A 16,322-nucleotide genomic window follows, 5' to 3' on the forward strand; every position below is an offset into this window, starting at 1 on the left:
ATATGTTCAAAGACTGAACAAGATCCCTGTGAGAAAAGCAGGGAGAAATTTGTATACTTAACTGTACGTTTTAATCCATACTTTTACAAAACATGCAAATATTATAAAGCTTTTCAGCAGCCCAATACAGTACCTTGCAACACTGTCAGAATTTCATGACAGAGCAACAGGGAACACATTTTTGTTTAATTTCAGCTCCAATAATTCAATATTTAATGTTCACTTCTTTGGTTGATGTTGTTGAGTCTGAAATGACATTAACATTTAAATAATTTTGATTTTGTTCACAACAGTTTATTCCCCAACCAATGTTTTTAAAAACTTTAATTGTAACCGACGGTAGGCGGCGCAAATGTCAACATTTGTTTCACGCCACGAAGAAGCAAAACACGGAAAAACAGTATGAGCAAACCATACCACGAGCCACGAAAACCAGCACATTTATGCTGTTATTATTTTGATATTTAGTTTAAAGCGGCGAGTTACCTTCACAATGTTTGAGAAGTCTTACCAACGTATTTCTCAGAATGACACGACAGCCCCGCGGACTCCTGGACTGTTTGTATCCGCCGATAGCTACACACGAGCGGGCTACCATAAAGGGCTTTCCTTTGATTATATTCCTAACGTTTCTGAAAACGACTTCAGTGGTATGTGGCGTGGATTACATTCCTAACGTTTCTGAAAACGACTCCAGTGATATATGGCGTAACCTTTAATGAAGCAGTTAAAGATATCTAACGACAGCTCTATTGCGTATGTTACGTACGTAAACAAGCCAATGATGCATCGTTCAGTGCCAGCGCAGTTCACCACCACAAACCAAATATTCTTCACTCGATAACACAGTAGTGTAGTGTTATGATACCAGTACACTGGTAATGTAAAAATATGTACAACCTCTTTTTAAATCTTGTTTAAACTTTGTTTTCTTCAAGATAGCTCCCAGGGATGGCTGTCATCGATTTGCAATCTAATTGTCACACTCCTCGTCCACGTCTGCACCTTTATAACTTTTCCAATAACAGGGTGGTTTGTATTAAAAGTAAGCCACATTACTCATGAACCGAATCCACTTTTGTGTTGAGCGTGACTATATAACCGATTTGCATTATGCTTGTAGACGGTGCCAAACTACCAGAGGATAGTAGTGTTTCGCCTGGGTCGTGTCTGTCCTCCAAAGGGTCCGGGTATTGTCCTGGTATTGCCCCTCATTGACCAGTGGCAGAGGGTAGACCTGCGCACCCGTGCTTTCAATATACCTCCATGCCAGGTAAACCAACCGTAGTGACACACAAATAAGAAATTTAACATTGAAGATTTATCATAATGTGCTGGTCCTGTAAACAATGTAATGAAAGTAGAAATACAGTTTCTTCCTAATCTATACTCATGTAAAAGTAAAAAAATATATTGAATCAAAACTGCTCTGGTGCTCTGGCCAGTAAAATGTGTCCCAAAAGTTACTTGAGTAAATGTAACAAACGGACTACTACCCACCTCTGAGTAGAGGACACCAATAACAACAGTCCACAGGGAGTTTGAAGACAATGTCACGCAGGTAGTGATAGTTACTTAACTTGGAGTATGACACAATCGGAAAATGTTTTTTATACAAATCAGCCGAATAAAGGGAACGGGACTTTCCACCTGTAAGAGTATATATATCAGGTGTTTTAGTGTGGTGCCCTTGTAGAAATCCATCCATCCATTGTCCATTAGAGTGGAGCATATCCAAACTGACTTTGGGTGAGGAACATGGTGACGCCTGGACTGCTCACCAGTTCATCACAGCAGTACAGTGAGTCCAAATTTAAGAAGATCCCCACTCTATGTAATTGGGGAATGATGCCCACTGAAACATGGAGGTAGCAAATGTTGCAGTACATGTAAATATATGCCTAGTTGCTGTTTCCATGCACCTTGGGTTTAGAGGCATGGTGCCTTTACAATTTGAGTCCACGACTTGAGTAAACAGTAATCCATAGAAAAAAACAAGATGGCAACTCCCAAACTCTAATCAGGACAGTTTGTGATTTCGTTTGTCCTACAGGGGGCAGTCATGGAGCACAGATCTTTCAATTTCCATCGCTTTTTTGGTTCTTTTTAAAAAGGTACATACCAGGGATGGTGGCCTCTTCTCTGTGGGAGCAGACATTCAGTTCAGGATCTGGAACCCCGTCTTATCGGTGGTGTCCGTGCAGGACCTGAATACTTCAACCAGAATGACAGCTCAGAACGCTTTAACTCACAGCTTGGCCAAGAAGACGGTCAGAGAGATCCAAACGGAGAGAGTGAAGCTGGGAGAATACCTTGGTGTAAGACATTTAACTCAGGATGTGATAAAGTGTATCTCAGCTGCTTCATGCTCACGTTTAAACCTCTCCTGACTGCAGGTAGACATAAATGAGATGACTCGTCCCTGGGGGCTGGAGATAGACAGGGTAGAACTCACACCAGGTTCTCTTCTTAAAGCCCCTGAGGAAGGACCTCCTGGGCCTCTTGTTGTTCCTCCCTCTGTACCTGGAATGGAGGGCCTCACAGGTCCTCTTCAGCAGCTGGCCATGCACTTTATGAGCCACAGCTTGCAGCCTCAGGAAGGTAAGGCCTTATGTTCACAATAAATTAAGGTGCAACACCCACTAGCCTACTGCTGCTTGAAACTATCTTACCTCGTTGCAGAGAGCAGTGTGACATTTATAGATGAGCGCAGTGGCGTCTGTCAGGCTGCAGCCACACTAAGTTCTGTTGAAGAGCTGCTCTGTGCAGTCCAGCGTGTCCTCTCTGAAACTTTGGTGAACCAGGTCGGCGCCTGTTTCCACTTTGATATCACCTCAGCAGAGGGACAGCATCGCAGTTACTTTGTGGATTTAAGCCAAGGTGATCCGTACACAAAATGCGCTGTCGTATGAAATAATTGGAGCTGCACATATCAGATATTCACGCCGTGTGTGTTTATCTAGGTCATGGGGCAGCTGGAGCCGGATCCCTGTGCAGACAGCCAGATGTAACACTGACTATGTGTGACGAGGACCTTCTGGCCATGTTCCAGGGAAGACTGCAGCCATTTGCTGCTTACAGCAGCGGTAGACTTCAAATTCAGGGGGATATTAAAACCGCTATGAAGTTGGAGAAACTCATAAAGCTGCTTAGGGAGTAATGTTTTCATGAGTTATTTATTGCAAGTTCGACCTGATGGGAGCACACTGGTTTTTATTGTCTGCACTAATTACATTTGTTATGAATTTCTCTGAAAGTTGGTCTTTTTTAATTAAACACACACTGACACTACATCAAAATACAAAAATACAATCAGGTGTTATTCCAGTAAATAGTAAATGAGAAAAGCTTAATCATTACAGTAATTCAAGAGACAAAGTAAAATTTATAGATTCATATGAAGTCAAGATGGCGCCCGACTAGGCAGCCGTCAGCAAGTGCTCTCACGAGCCTTGCTTTTTTTGTTTTTGTGTTTGTTTTGTCACTTTGTGTTTGTTGTTACGTCGTGTGGACCTGATGTGGACTTTTTTCAGCATTTTCTGGCCACGACATTCATCAAGGAGGAGACTCTGCTTGGTGGTTGCGCCTTCTCGGCAGCATGGGTATACCGGCACTGTTTTTGACTGGAGGAATGTCGGCGCCATTTGACTGTCGTTGCTGGACAGTCCCGGGGCGCTTGTGTCTTGCGCCTGTAATGGGCAGCATTTTTCACAGCCCCGCTTTGTTCAGCGGAGAGATCGGTGCTGTTGAACGGTCTGCGGCTGGATGGATGTAAGTCTTGAGGAGCCGACGAGAAGAAAGGAGCGTTAGCGCGGAGCGCCGATGCGGATTTGGAGCTGGGAGTCGTGGCTTGGAGTTTGAAGCGGATTACGTGGGACAGGAGAAGTGAACTAATCTCTTTTTGTCAATGGACGCTACAGCTTCGTGTTTGCTTTCAAAACTTAGCTTGTAGCAGACGTGTGCACATTTTCAGCATGACGTCTCTGATCCACTGGAGAAAGGACACTTTGATCTCCTCTTTCATCTATAACTGCTTCAGACAACAAAGTGTATGCAGAAAATTGGTGAAGATTGCACGACTGACTGTGTCCTATGTGTTGTGTTGTGTTATTTTTGTTATTTTGACTTCAAAATGGCGCCGCGAGAGTGGCTGCCTTTCCAGCAGCTCCTATATTTTGTTGTTCTACTTCTTGCTTTCATAACTTTGCTGCTGTGAATTGGGAATTTCTCCATTGCGAGACTAATAAAGGTTTTCTTATTTAGCACATCCAGAAAATCAAAAAATTTTCAGTTTAAATAATTTTATGAAATATTCAAATTTCTTTTGAGGGAATCGTTTTTTCCTCCCTTAGCTGTAAGCTATAATCATCGAAATTCTAAAAACAAAAAAATATTTCAATGTTTTGATCAAACTACTGCACTTACGTTTTACCATTATCCTGCAATAGCAAGCTTTATTTCAATGATGTTTACAGTATGTATTTTTAAATGTGACTGCATCACACCTTTAACTTCATAAATATCACAAACGTGTTCATACATCTCACTAGCTGAATCTCATGCTGCAGTGTATGACACCAAAGACAACTTTGGAGGGCCTTGAGAGCAAGGGGGTGGGGAGGGCTATTTAAACCAGCCTCCAGCTCTTGAACCTCCTGCTTTTGACAAAGCAGAGAGCAGTTGTAGGAATGACCAGGTGGAATTTGTGGCACGGCTCCTACGCCTTCCCTGCGAGCTATCTGGACAAACTGATGGCAGCGGGCATCTGCAGAAGCAGCAGCAGCATGCCGATGGTTAGACAGGCGTTCGCTGAGAACAGCAGCATCATCAAACCTTACAGCGAGATTCCCGGGCTGTGGAAGAATGGCATTGCCAACCTGTACAATTTCTGGAAGCTGGATGGCTTCAAAAACCTTCACCGAATCATGCTCCAGAATTTCAATACTTTTGGACCCATTTACAGGTATGAAGGATAAATTGTATAGCCTAAAAATGGGTTCGATCATAAATTGTGAGAAAGAAAAATAACCAGTCGCTTGAAACTAAGTGATTGGGTTCAGTATGGTACAGCTGTCAGTCACTGCTCACTGTTTGATTTTCCTCGACATCCACTTTTGACTAAAGTGCCCTTCTGCTGTTTGAAAGCTTCAAATACAGAAACGTTTAAAACATATTTTATATAATATGTTGCTGATTAGACTCTTCTTCCGTCTCTCCTTGTACATGTTAAGAGAAAAAGTAGGATATTATGAAAGTGTGAATATCATCAACCCAGAGGATGCTGCCATCTTGTTCAAAGCAGAAGGTTCTTACCCCAAAAGACTGAAAGTGGAAGCCTGGACCTCATACAGAGACTACAGAAATCGTAAATATGGAGTTTTACTGAAGTAGGTAACATTCTCCTCCAATGCAATGCCTATGGGTCATTACAGCGAATCTGTGCCATTTGTGTCCTCAGGAAATTAATTTATAAGTGCAAAAAAAAAAAAAGGAAGTGTAAAATATATTTTTTACGAAGCAAAGTGTCCTACACATTGATCTGATTGCACATGTGATTGAAAAAGGTTAATCCTATCGACCTTGAACACTTGAAAAATAGTACCGGTAATAAATATTTATCAAATATTTTTATCAGTTGCCTGCGTCTCCTCTTCCTAAAAATTACAACAAATTAATTTGTTTCAATCATTTAAAAAGTTATCCTTTTTACATACCCACATTTGAGTTACTCTTTATCCCAACGAGACTTTCATACTTTAGACATGTCCCTCGGTTTTCACCCAGTCCTCTTACCCCAACACATTAGCCCCTCTGAAAATTTTGAAGACTGTATTTTAAAAGTCTGTGTCCACAGATTACATCATTCCAATCAGTGCAGCCCCTGCAAAAGCCAAAAATAACTTTTGTCATGTATTTGCACGTCTCTAATGATATTTCAACCGTGCGTGCTATTCACATAAATTCCATGTGGCTCTCGTTCATGTTCTGTGTTGCTAATTCTATGCAAAAAAACTCAACACTTGTTACTTTCAGTCCTATTACTCAAATGAGGAGTTTTAGCACAATGACAAAACCGCAAAAACTTAAGTTGCCTGAGATGAATATTTCTATTTGTGTAGTGGGATTTTAGAGCTTAAAAAAAACAAATAGCAAATGGTGGACTGACCAAATGGATTTAGTTACACCAGTGGTTTGGGCATTTGCAGGTTAAACTCTCATTGTTTTTCAACCAGGAACGGACCAGAGTGGAGGTCAAACCGCATCATCCTCAATAAGGAGGTGATCTCCCCGAAGATGCTGGGCAACTTTGTTCCTTTACTGGACGAAGTGGGTCATGACTTTGTGGCCAGGGTTCACAAGAAGATAGAACGAAGCGGACAGAACAAGTGGACGACAGACCTCTCCCAAGAGCTCTTCAAATACGCGCTAGAGTGTGAGACTGGCACCATCAAATCACTATTGTAGAAATAGAGATACCATCCACTTTAGATTGGCATTTTCAAAGAGCTACGCAAGTCGTCTGTGATGACTATTTGTTCTGCTCTACATAGCGGTGAGTGCAGTTCTTTATGGGGAGCGTCTGGGCTTGATGCTGGACTACATTGATCCGGAGGTTCAACACTTCATTGACTCCATCACCCTCATGTTCAAGACAACATCACCCATGTTGTACATACCTCCGGCTCTACTCAGGCTGATCCGAGCCAAAGTGTGGCTGGACCACGTGGATGCTTGGGATGGAATCTTTAACCACGGTATGACACTTTTAGGATAACCCATGACTCACTTCAACCTAAATGCCTCTTTGGATCCTGCAGTATGTTCACCAACATAATAACTGGTGTTAGCCTTCAGTACTGACTTCCTTAAAGTTTCTTGCCAGCACGTTACTGTACCAGTCACAATTCTCTACTAAAACTTCCAGGGATAACTCTTGCACAAAAAAAAAACAGGAATCTCAACAGTTGTAAAATGTATTTCAAAGCCAAGTAGATTCGGGGGGAAAAAAACGTGGTCAAATGTCACCAAAATTGTGTCGGTAGGACACAATTTAAAAATGACAGAGCCCCACTGTACTATGGCAAAGAAAGAGGCCAACACGCTTGCTGTACATGTTGTCACCAATCTCTGATTATTTGACGGTGTATGTTCACCAATGTTCAGTCCAAAGCAGTCATTTTCAGTTTAAATGATGTCCTCTAATCAGTCGTCGGACTTGTGCTGGAAGAGTCGTTTCAGTTCTCACTCACTGTCCCTGTAAAATATGAGTGAATATGACTTTATACGTGCCTGCGACTGACTGCACAAGGTCAAATGTAAATAATGTGTATACAGTATTGCGTTTCCTCCTCAGCTGACCGCTGCATCCAGAACATCTACAGGCAGTTACGCCAAGAGAATGGTCATACCAAAAAATATCCAGGAGTTCTGGCCAGCCTGCTCATGCTGGACAAGTTGTCTATTGAAGACATCAAGGCCAGTGTCACTGAGCTAATGGCTGGGGGAGTTGATACGGTAAGCAAAAGTCCAAACATGACCTTTGTAGAAGATTTCCATTGCACAGGTGTAGTCAACCTGGGTGTGTTTTATGTTTCAGACATCTATCACATTGCTGTGGACATTATATGAACTGGCCAGACATCCGAGCCTTCAGGAGGAGTTGAGGGCAGAGGTGGTGTCTGCCAGGCAAAAAAGCCAAGGGGACATGATGGAAATGCTGAAGAAGATTCCTTTGGTTAAAGGAGCTATAAAGGAAACACTAAGGTGATATAAAATCTTGGAGGCAACCCAATGCCGGCATGTCTGCGAGAAAAGAAACAACATTCATCCTTGTGTCTTTCAAGGTTACATCCAGTTGCAGTGAGCTTGCAAAGATACACAGCAGAGGACATCATTATTCAGAAATACCACATTCCAGAGGGGGTAAATCATGATATATTTTAGCATGGTACTATATTTCAAAACCAAATTACAAGTTTCCCCCTTGGAAGTAAACCCACTGGAGTCTAACAAACTTTTCCAGCCTTCTGTGCCACACCTTCTTCACTCATTCTTCCAGGATTCTCTGCAGCTCCATCAGGGCCATCCTTTTTTTTTTTTTTGGTGTAATCTGTGAAGCAGCCACAAATTGTCCTGCCACAACTCTCACCTCTCCTCTCACACCGAATTAAGCAAACACAGAAGGGTCACTTCATAGAAATGACGGTTCATTGTCTGGCCCACGCAGAAGGGGAAAACTCCATAGTTTGTAGTTTGCGTTTGAAATATAGCCTTTGTGACAGGGGTCTTGAAACTTTTCTGACACGCTGGCATGTTTGTCATGCATTTAGACCCTGGTGCAGTTAGGTCTGTATGCAATGGGGAGAAACCCAAAGGTGTTTTATCGTCCAGAGCAATATCAACCCTCTCGCTGGCTCAGGACTGAGAGCCACTACTTCCGCAGCTTGAGCTTCGGCTTTGGCCCGCGCCAATGTATCGGACGCAGAATAGCTGAGGCCGAGATGCAGATCTTTCTCATCCATGTGAGTTGTACTCATGTATCACTATATTTTGTCATGGGATGACATACCGTATGGACAGCTACATGAAGGGCCATTATTTCCCTCCTTTCTTTACAGATGCTTGAGAACTTCCGAGTGGAGAGACAGCGACACGTGAATGTGCAGAGCACCTTTGAGCTCATACTCTTACCAGACAAGCCCATAATATTAACTCTGAAGCCCCTGCACAGTAGTCGATTACATGGTGTCTCACAAAACTTGAAAGAGGAGCCAAATGTTTCCATATATAGCACTCTTAATATCTAAAACACATGACCTCAGGTATTGCTTAACAAGTGGCCAATGTGATTTGTGGCAAACTATGGATAGGACATGCCTGTGTAAAATACACTCTGTGAATTTGAATAAATTAATAACTTAATTTCATGTGTGTATTACACACATTTTATTTTCGTAATATGATTTCTTGTGCCCCATTTAATGTTTTTTGTTGTTGCTAAAAACAATAATTTATCGGCTTGAATATTAAATATCTTGTCTTTGTAGTGTATTCAATTAAATATAGGTCGAACTTGGTTTGCAAATCATTGGACTCTGTTTTTCATTTATGTTTCACACAACGTGCCGACCTCATTAGAATTGGATTTGTATTTTCTATAATTGTTCAGTCGGTTTGCGTATATCTGCAATTTGATCTTTTAAACTGCTCAGCATGCAATTTTTGAGGACTGGTTATGAGGATTGCCTCAGATTGCCTAATTCTTGGGACTTCAATGTTTCTCTGCTCTGATGTCAGAAAGGAGATCTTCAGACACATCCTTTCGACGAAGGTCACATCCTGTCCTTCAGAAGATAAGGGATGTTCTACCCACAGAGCGTATCAGTGGGTCCATGGCCAAAATGTGACGCTTTGCTTTATCATATAACTGCTTGTGGATAGACACAAGGATGAGCAAACACTACAGCCAACCACTTTCTACATCACTACTTTCTACCTTACCTCTAATAAATAACGTCAATGCCTGCGGTATTCACAATAGATTTTTTTTTTGTCCCCAAGAACTCGCTGGGCTATTACTGTCATGTACAGTTTTATAATACCCACTATTCACCGCTAGATGTCGCTTTAACCCTATCTGATAGTAAAGGCTACAAGGACCACGAGACACTTTATGGTCAGATATATTGAAATGCATCTTTTAATCCACGTTTTCCCAGCCTTTATTGAGCTAAAACCTCTTTGACATTTGAGAAATCTCACGGCGAACCACCCAATAAAATATCAACTGACAGAGTTCCTGTCAATATACTATCAAATTGACTTACTCTGTGTAAAATTAAGGCCTGTTTATTGTATAACACAAAGTGGAAATCCTCGTAGGAAGCCATGAGTAACTGCTGCCATCTAACGGAAGAGCTAAATATAAAACAAAAAAAAAATCACATTGTGTATTGAAAACAGCTCCGTAGCTGTACTTTATCTATTTATCTTAATGCTAACAAACACTGCAAAACAGAGTATGCAGGCTGACGTAACCTATCTGTGTTGCGGTGTGAGAATCCTTGAAGCAATGGTCATTTGAACACAAACGGCAGAGCTACACATGCAGACAAATAGCAATACTCACAGGCATTTACACTGGCACTTGTAATTCAATTATTTAATTCACATATGTTATAAATCACACAGTTGGTTTGGGTGGGGGGGGCAGGGAGGCAGGCTGGAAGGGCTTTGTGTAATTGTTTAGTGTTACGATGACGGTCACGGAATGACCTAAACTCATATCTCAAGGCGCCGCTGTCCATCTAATTTTTGGCCTCCTACATCAAAGCCTTGTTATCAAGACATAGCCCTGTGTCAGGCGGTTGCTACATGCTCATTGTCCTGTGCTTTCTCACATGTGTCACTATCAAGCTGAACAGACAGACAATGCTGAAATGAAGCCCAGGGGTTCTGATGCACATTGACGGGGGTCGGTGACAATTATGGGATTCCAATCTGGGATGGTGTGGTTGTGACTCCCGTGGGACGGTAGGGTGAAATTGAGCATCTAATTGAAAGGGCAATGGATGAGGGGACAATCATGATGGGAGATGAGATGGGGTCTCTGTAGGTATAATGTGCAAGACAGCATCCTCGTGCAGTATGTGTGGTGAAAAAAAAAACAGTCTGCTGCTTTTGCGAAGACAGAGGGACATAAGACAATTTGTGACTGTAGCTAACTGGTTTTTCAGGCTTAGATAATGACCTATTATTGTGAATATGTGCTATGAAAAAGTTATCGTAACTGTATTGCATGCAAAAAACAAAAAAACACTGCAGACCCTCATCAAGTTTCATCAGCTCGTGCGCAAACACTGTGAAAAATGCTAATTTGATCTTTGGAGCCATTTGGTCTGCTGTCTGCAAGCGTCTGCTCCAGCATAATTCATCCCTTCCCCTCTGTGGCTGTGCACAAACGAAACATGACCGCGTCGATTGTATGTGCAATCGCCTTAGTTAGGGAGCACGTCGATCTCTGCTGCGTGGTCGTCATACAAAGCATTAGGAGCCAATTCTTCTAAAATATTTTGTGTAACAAAGCAAGTGAAAAACCCAATCTATCATTCACTAACTATATAAAAACAAGTGATTTTATTAATGTGGATGATGTCATCTTTATATGCGGTTAGTTTGAGGTTTGAGGTCTGCTTCACTGGGAAGGGCTTTGTTTTGTTTTGTTTTGTTTTTATTTATAATTGGATGATCCTTTCACTAATTGGGGTAAAAAGTGGGTGCAAGGTCTCGTTCATTGGTGCTTGCAGCTTTAATTGTGGTTGTGGTTTGCAGCAGTTATACTGCTTTGCACCAAATTGAGATTGTCAATCAAACGGAGTATTATCACTGTAAACGCAGCATTTTTTTAAATAAGTTTGTACGCTGCAATTCCTCTTCATTACTTAAATAAAATAATTTTTACATCATCATGTGCAAAGCGGCTCCACTTAACCAAGAGAGCCCTCGGCAAATAACCGTGATGTCCTTTCAAGGATCGTCGTTGCATACACAGTTTACCCAGTCAGCCACCACGGATATCACAAAGAGATTCCATAGAAGGGTGTCATTCTGTGCAATCCAGACATACATAATCATCCTACAGCTTGCAGCACAAACAAGCCTACGCTGGGCAGAGGCGCATAGAGCTGCGGAGAGATTTAGGTGGTTTTTGAGGCCTCCGGTGCATGTGATTGTCATTTCATGTTTATCAATGAGCATGTAACCATGACATCAGATGCAACAGCAAGGTGATTTGAAGCAGGTTATCAACATCTTGCATCATGTTTCCCATTAGCAAGACCTTAGAGCAAAACAGTTGAATAAACATTGTTAGTCAGCTAAATGTCAGGAAAATAAACTAACATTTGCATGTGGAAGCAGCAATTTCAGATGAAACATTGAGGTTGCGGCACAGTGAACACAATCCCCAGAAGAATTCACAAGGGCACTGCTGGGAACTGTCTTAATGACTGCTGGGTGATGTGCTGATCAGCACCTGTGGCTCTCTCCATGGACACCGTCTCAGTTTCACTTCTATCAGCAAAAAATGGCTGTGTGAGACCAGGATCACTGTTTAGGTGGAGGCTAATGTTGTCATTTCAAAGCAGAACGACACCAACCTTGCCCGAAACTATCATAATTTATATCAGCACTTGTACACCTTCATATGAAATGCATATGCATTTTGAAAGCGATATATCGTGATGGATCAATACGAGACCTGCTTGCATATCTCATTAGCGGTGATGGCTCGAGACACTTATTGATAGTTAAATAATGCATGCAGGGGCAGGGAAGGAGAGTCATCATCAATGTAAAGCTGGGCTCGACAACCATATTCTTACTTTACAATTGCCGTGATCAGCAGACTCGATCGAAGCAGAGACCAACCAATAGCTAATCAATGAAGATGACCCTGAAGCAGGCAAAAAGATTACACCAGCCAGAGAATTAGGTACACCTGCAAAATATAATGATATCCAGCACATTGGCTATATCCAATATTCTGCCTTTGCGACGATAATGGGGCTCAGCGAAGGGACTAAACATTGCTAAAACCTAGAAACACTTGTCTGTATGTCAAATTAGTGCCAGCCTGGCAGTGCCCATCAAAAGTATGCATCTTTATGTATGAAAGATGACGTTTTTCTCTCATATTGGTTCATGGCAGGTATGCCAAATGTAGTATGTTTCCTCTTAAGATAAATATTGTCCTAAGTGACTGCCGAATGATCAATAATTCACAGGACCCTCCCAGCTATGTGCTTTCTGAGAACATCTAATTTACTCTATTCCGGTGAGAGAAAACATGCAAAAGCGAAGAGTCTAATATCACATTATCATGTATGAGATTGCCCAACAAATTTACAAAAATTCTCATCGTGAAAACGATTCGTGTTCACTTTTTGCTGCTCGTGTTCAGAATACGTGTGACCCTGTTACATATAATCATCTCATTGCCGGGAAACAGCGTGTGGGCTGTACCTCCATGAAAGAGGGGCGGGGGCGCAGGGGTCTCTGGGAGACAGTGTCTACAGCTTCTGCTAACATCATCAGAATTCAGCACACAGCCCGTAAAATGCAGCAAATGGGCTCTTCATTGGAGTGACAGCTCCGAGGCTGCTGCCACACAGAGCTTCAATTAGCTTGCAAGAACAAGGTAGCTCCCAGAGGACATGGGCAACCGCCCACCTCCTACACGCTCTACCTTTCCTGCCCACTTTCAGGTCTTTGCCTTCCTGCCTCACATGACCCCAACATCACACCAATTCCTCTTTTGGCACATTTCACTTCAGTGTCCTTCCTTCAGCATAATAGCTCCATCCTCTGGAACCCCCCTGTGCCACCATCTACGCATCACAAGCCAAGCGGAAGGACTTTTACGCTGCTAATGGACACAAAGGGAAGAAGGATGAAGGTTGAAGAAAGGCCACATACAGTACAAGTAAAGGATGACACAAATTCAGCCAAGTGGAGTTCCTGCAAAAAGATTGTAAGAAACAAATACAGTGGGCACAAAAAGTCTACACACCATTTGTTCAAATGCAAATACAAATAGATAAATTACGTCTACACTTCTTCTCCTATTAATGTGACCTGTAACCTGTATACCTCAAAAAAAATCTTATCCAGAGGAGAATTAAAAACAAACAATCAAATATTGTAGCTGCACAAGTGTGCACACTCTCTTATAACTGTGATGTGATTATGCTGAGGATACATTTTACCTCATGATAAATGGCGGTCGGTAAACACCTGCCGCCATGTAAAATACCTCTGGAATAATCCCAAATAATGGAGGGAAAATATGTTAGTTAGAATATTCAATGCATATAAGTTTAGCATGTAGCATGTACCATACTTGTTTTTAATATCAGAATTTATTTTAATGTCTGTTATTATTACAGCACCTGTACTGTATATATATATATATATATATATATATATTTTTTTTTGCTTAAAGACATGCATTTACTGAATTGCCTCTTTCCCACAAGTGTGTGGCGATATATTTTCAATTTGGCAAAGCAGAAATATGAAATGAAATGAATTCAAAGAAACCATTGTTTGTCACCCACACCGACATGCTGGAGAGAGGCATTTGCTCTGCATGGAAGCATATGTGTGCTCTGTCAGTAAAAAGTATACTGTCTGGCAACGTGCATTTGTGTGTGTGTCTGTGTGTGTGTGTGTGTGTGTGTCAAGGACAATGAACAACTTGCTTCAAGGACAGTTAAGGCTGACAGCCAGCCCCCCATAGGACGCTCAAACTCAAAGCTTATCAGTGAAGCAACATCTATCAATGACGATTACGCTGCCATGAGGCGGCCAAAACAAACATTTACATAAAATAAGGCTTGGCCCTGAGCGTAATGAGGTGTGTGGGCGATGAGGTCATCCAAGCACACAGCTCAGTCAAAACACAAGAGTCTGATGACCTTCCCACACAAACATTTCAGAATTAACTTCTTGATGAATACCATTTTATCATCCCACTTACAGATTGCAGTTAGCCTGGCTATTGCCAGAGGACACCAGAAGTGTAGTTAGTAATCACCATTCCTTTCCTTATATCACGAAATAATATCAGTCACTGTCATCTCAACATGTAAATGTCTTCAAACTCTTTAATTCGTGACAAAAACAAGCAACCAAGCCCTTTATCGGTTAGCTTAAATTGCCGCGATTGATTTTACAATATTGAAACTAGACCGTAAATAAACTTTGTGTATTTCATGATCCAAATCAAACATGCACTGGATGCATGGCAGAACCCCAGGGGACAACACATTCATCTAAATCAGCCGTCGAGCTTTGGCAGCTGCAAGCTGGATTGCAGTCCGCAAGGTGTGACAGCACATATCAATGCAGTTTTTTTTTTTTTTACCCTTTGGCTCAATGTAACCTTTCCAAAATGTTACGGCAAACCATTTTAAATGACTAACACAACTGTTGACATTCACGAGAGGCTGCTCATAGAATCACAGATGTTTCTCCCCAAGGTAAAGGTATACTAGGAAAAACACAGACAGGACAACATACACCTCATTTACCTCACATATATGCAATTTGGTGTTCACAAATTCACATACTTGGTGATTTTTTGGGGACACCTATTTTTTGTTATACACTGACACACATCAATATTTGCTCACTAGGACAAAGATTGTGATTTGCCGCCATATTGTGGCATCTAAAGGCTATTATAAACCTTATACGGGGTTGGGGTTGTCAGTTACTTGGAGATTTTTGCTATTCGCAGTTGGGCTTATTCGTCTGACGCCACGACATGGTGTGAAGTTCACTGTCCTTGGAAAACAACTGCAATATGGACACATTTTGATTAAAAAAATATTGGAACATTCGGGGATTAATTAAATTCAAAGAGTACATTTGGGTGTGCATACATTGTACGGTACTATTAAATAGTGTTTTCAGTTCGGGACTGAGCTTGCGCTGGATTCACAACACTTGTTTTCCTTCAAAATGAGGACCGAATATTATTAATCGGCAATAAAATACAGAGCAATAATTATGGCAAAAACACTCACACCCTAGCGTGTTTGCCGAAACATTAAAAACATGTTTTCATTGCCTCGGCTGAGAAATAGGCGTGGAGATGGATGAGGGAGTGGTAGGTGTGCCTGGTGTCTAATACATCACGCCGACTTTGGCAGCACTGTCACTTGGATTGAATTTACATCAGCAATCACACAAGTGATGCTCTGATGTCCACACACAGCCTCACGCCCCTTCCCAAAAACACGCCCTGAGGTCAGAGGTTGCAATGATGTGATTAACAAAGCTAAAAGACGCCACCCTCTTCTCGGCCTGTCAGAAAATTACTATTTGAAGAATGCTGGTCTCAAACCTTGATTCTTTATCCCGGGGAAAAGGTCCTTGGAGTAGCTGGTCAATGGAGTGAACAATGACCACATATATAGTCAATTGAATTGTGTAGATAAAATGAATGTACATAAAGCTGTTATGCGGACTTGCATAGCGCAATTAATCCCGTGCAGAGCTGGATAAATGACATTAGGTCGGGGTCCTTTGGAGGGTTAAAGGCTTACATTAGCGTCTCATCGATTGATGGGAGTGAAGGCACGGCGAGGTGGCCATATTGTGTATGCCGGCAACGTCATTTAATCAGATAAGGCCGCCAAATGAAGATGTTAACCCTTCAACTCTTTTTGTGTGCGAGACAATGCTCTGCCCCTCATAATGAACTGCTGTACATAAAGGGACAGACTATTTCCCATTAGCTGGGGCCGAACTGATAC

General features: G+C 41.8%; 2 protein-coding genes across 2 annotated transcripts; both read left to right on the top strand.

Moving 5' to 3' along the window:
- Nucleotides 1-374: 374 nt before the first annotated feature.
- On the top strand, nt 375-3,256 carry stoml1 (stomatin (EPB72)-like 1). The gene is made up of 7 exons (XM_086109349.1): nt 375-650; nt 939-1,045; nt 1,124-1,273; nt 2,115-2,318; nt 2,397-2,601; nt 2,683-2,880; nt 2,964-3,256. The coding sequence occupies exons 1-7, from the start codon at nt 494-496 to the stop codon at nt 3,158-3,160; spliced, it is 1,218 nt and encodes a 405-aa protein (XP_085965475.1). The 5' UTR covers nt 375-493; the 3' UTR covers nt 3,161-3,256.
- A 1,395-nt stretch (nt 3,257-4,651) lies between these two features.
- Nucleotides 4,652-9,049, top strand: cyp11a1.2 (cytochrome P450 family 11 subfamily A member 1, tandem duplicate 2). Its single transcript, XM_086109348.1, has 9 exons — nt 4,652-4,963; nt 5,232-5,387; nt 6,234-6,433; nt 6,552-6,755; nt 7,355-7,515; nt 7,598-7,764; nt 7,845-7,923; nt 8,331-8,522; nt 8,619-9,049. Exons 1-9 carry the CDS (start codon nt 4,689-4,691, stop codon nt 8,805-8,807), a joined length of 1,623 nt encoding a protein of 540 aa, XP_085965474.1. The 5' UTR covers nt 4,652-4,688; the 3' UTR covers nt 8,808-9,049.
- The last annotated feature ends 7,273 nt before the right edge of the window (nt 9,050-16,322 follow it).

Source organism: Hippocampus guttulatus, chromosome 4, assembly GCF_054856545.1.
Source record: "Hippocampus guttulatus isolate MCC_2025c chromosome 4, RoL_Hgut_1.0, whole genome shotgun sequence".
In the NCBI taxonomy this organism is placed as follows: Eukaryota; Metazoa; Chordata; class Actinopteri; order Syngnathiformes; family Syngnathidae; genus Hippocampus; species Hippocampus guttulatus.

Excerpts from the sequence above, each read along its gene's own strand:
- cyp11a1.2 (XM_086109348.1), top strand. The coding sequence starts at position 4,689 with ATGACCAGGTGGAATTTGTGGCACGGCTCCTACGCCTTCCCTGCGAGC. Across the intron at positions 6,434-6,551 it reads CTTCAAATACGCGCTAGAGT|CGGTGAGTGCAGTTCTTTAT; the intron begins GTGAGACTGGCA and ends TGCTCTACATAG. Across the intron at positions 8,523-8,618 it reads TGCAGATCTTTCTCATCCAT|ATGCTTGAGAACTTCCGAGT; the intron begins GTGAGTTGTACT and ends CTTTCTTTACAG.
- stoml1 (XM_086109349.1), top strand. The coding sequence starts at position 494 with ATGTTTGAGAAGTCTTACCAACGTATTTCTCAGAATGACACGACAGCC. Across the intron at positions 2,319-2,396 it reads AGCTGGGAGAATACCTTGGT|GTAGACATAAATGAGATGAC; the intron begins GTAAGACATTTA and ends TCCTGACTGCAG. Across the intron at positions 2,881-2,963 it reads CTTTGTGGATTTAAGCCAAG|GTCATGGGGCAGCTGGAGCC; the intron begins GTGATCCGTACA and ends GTGTTTATCTAG.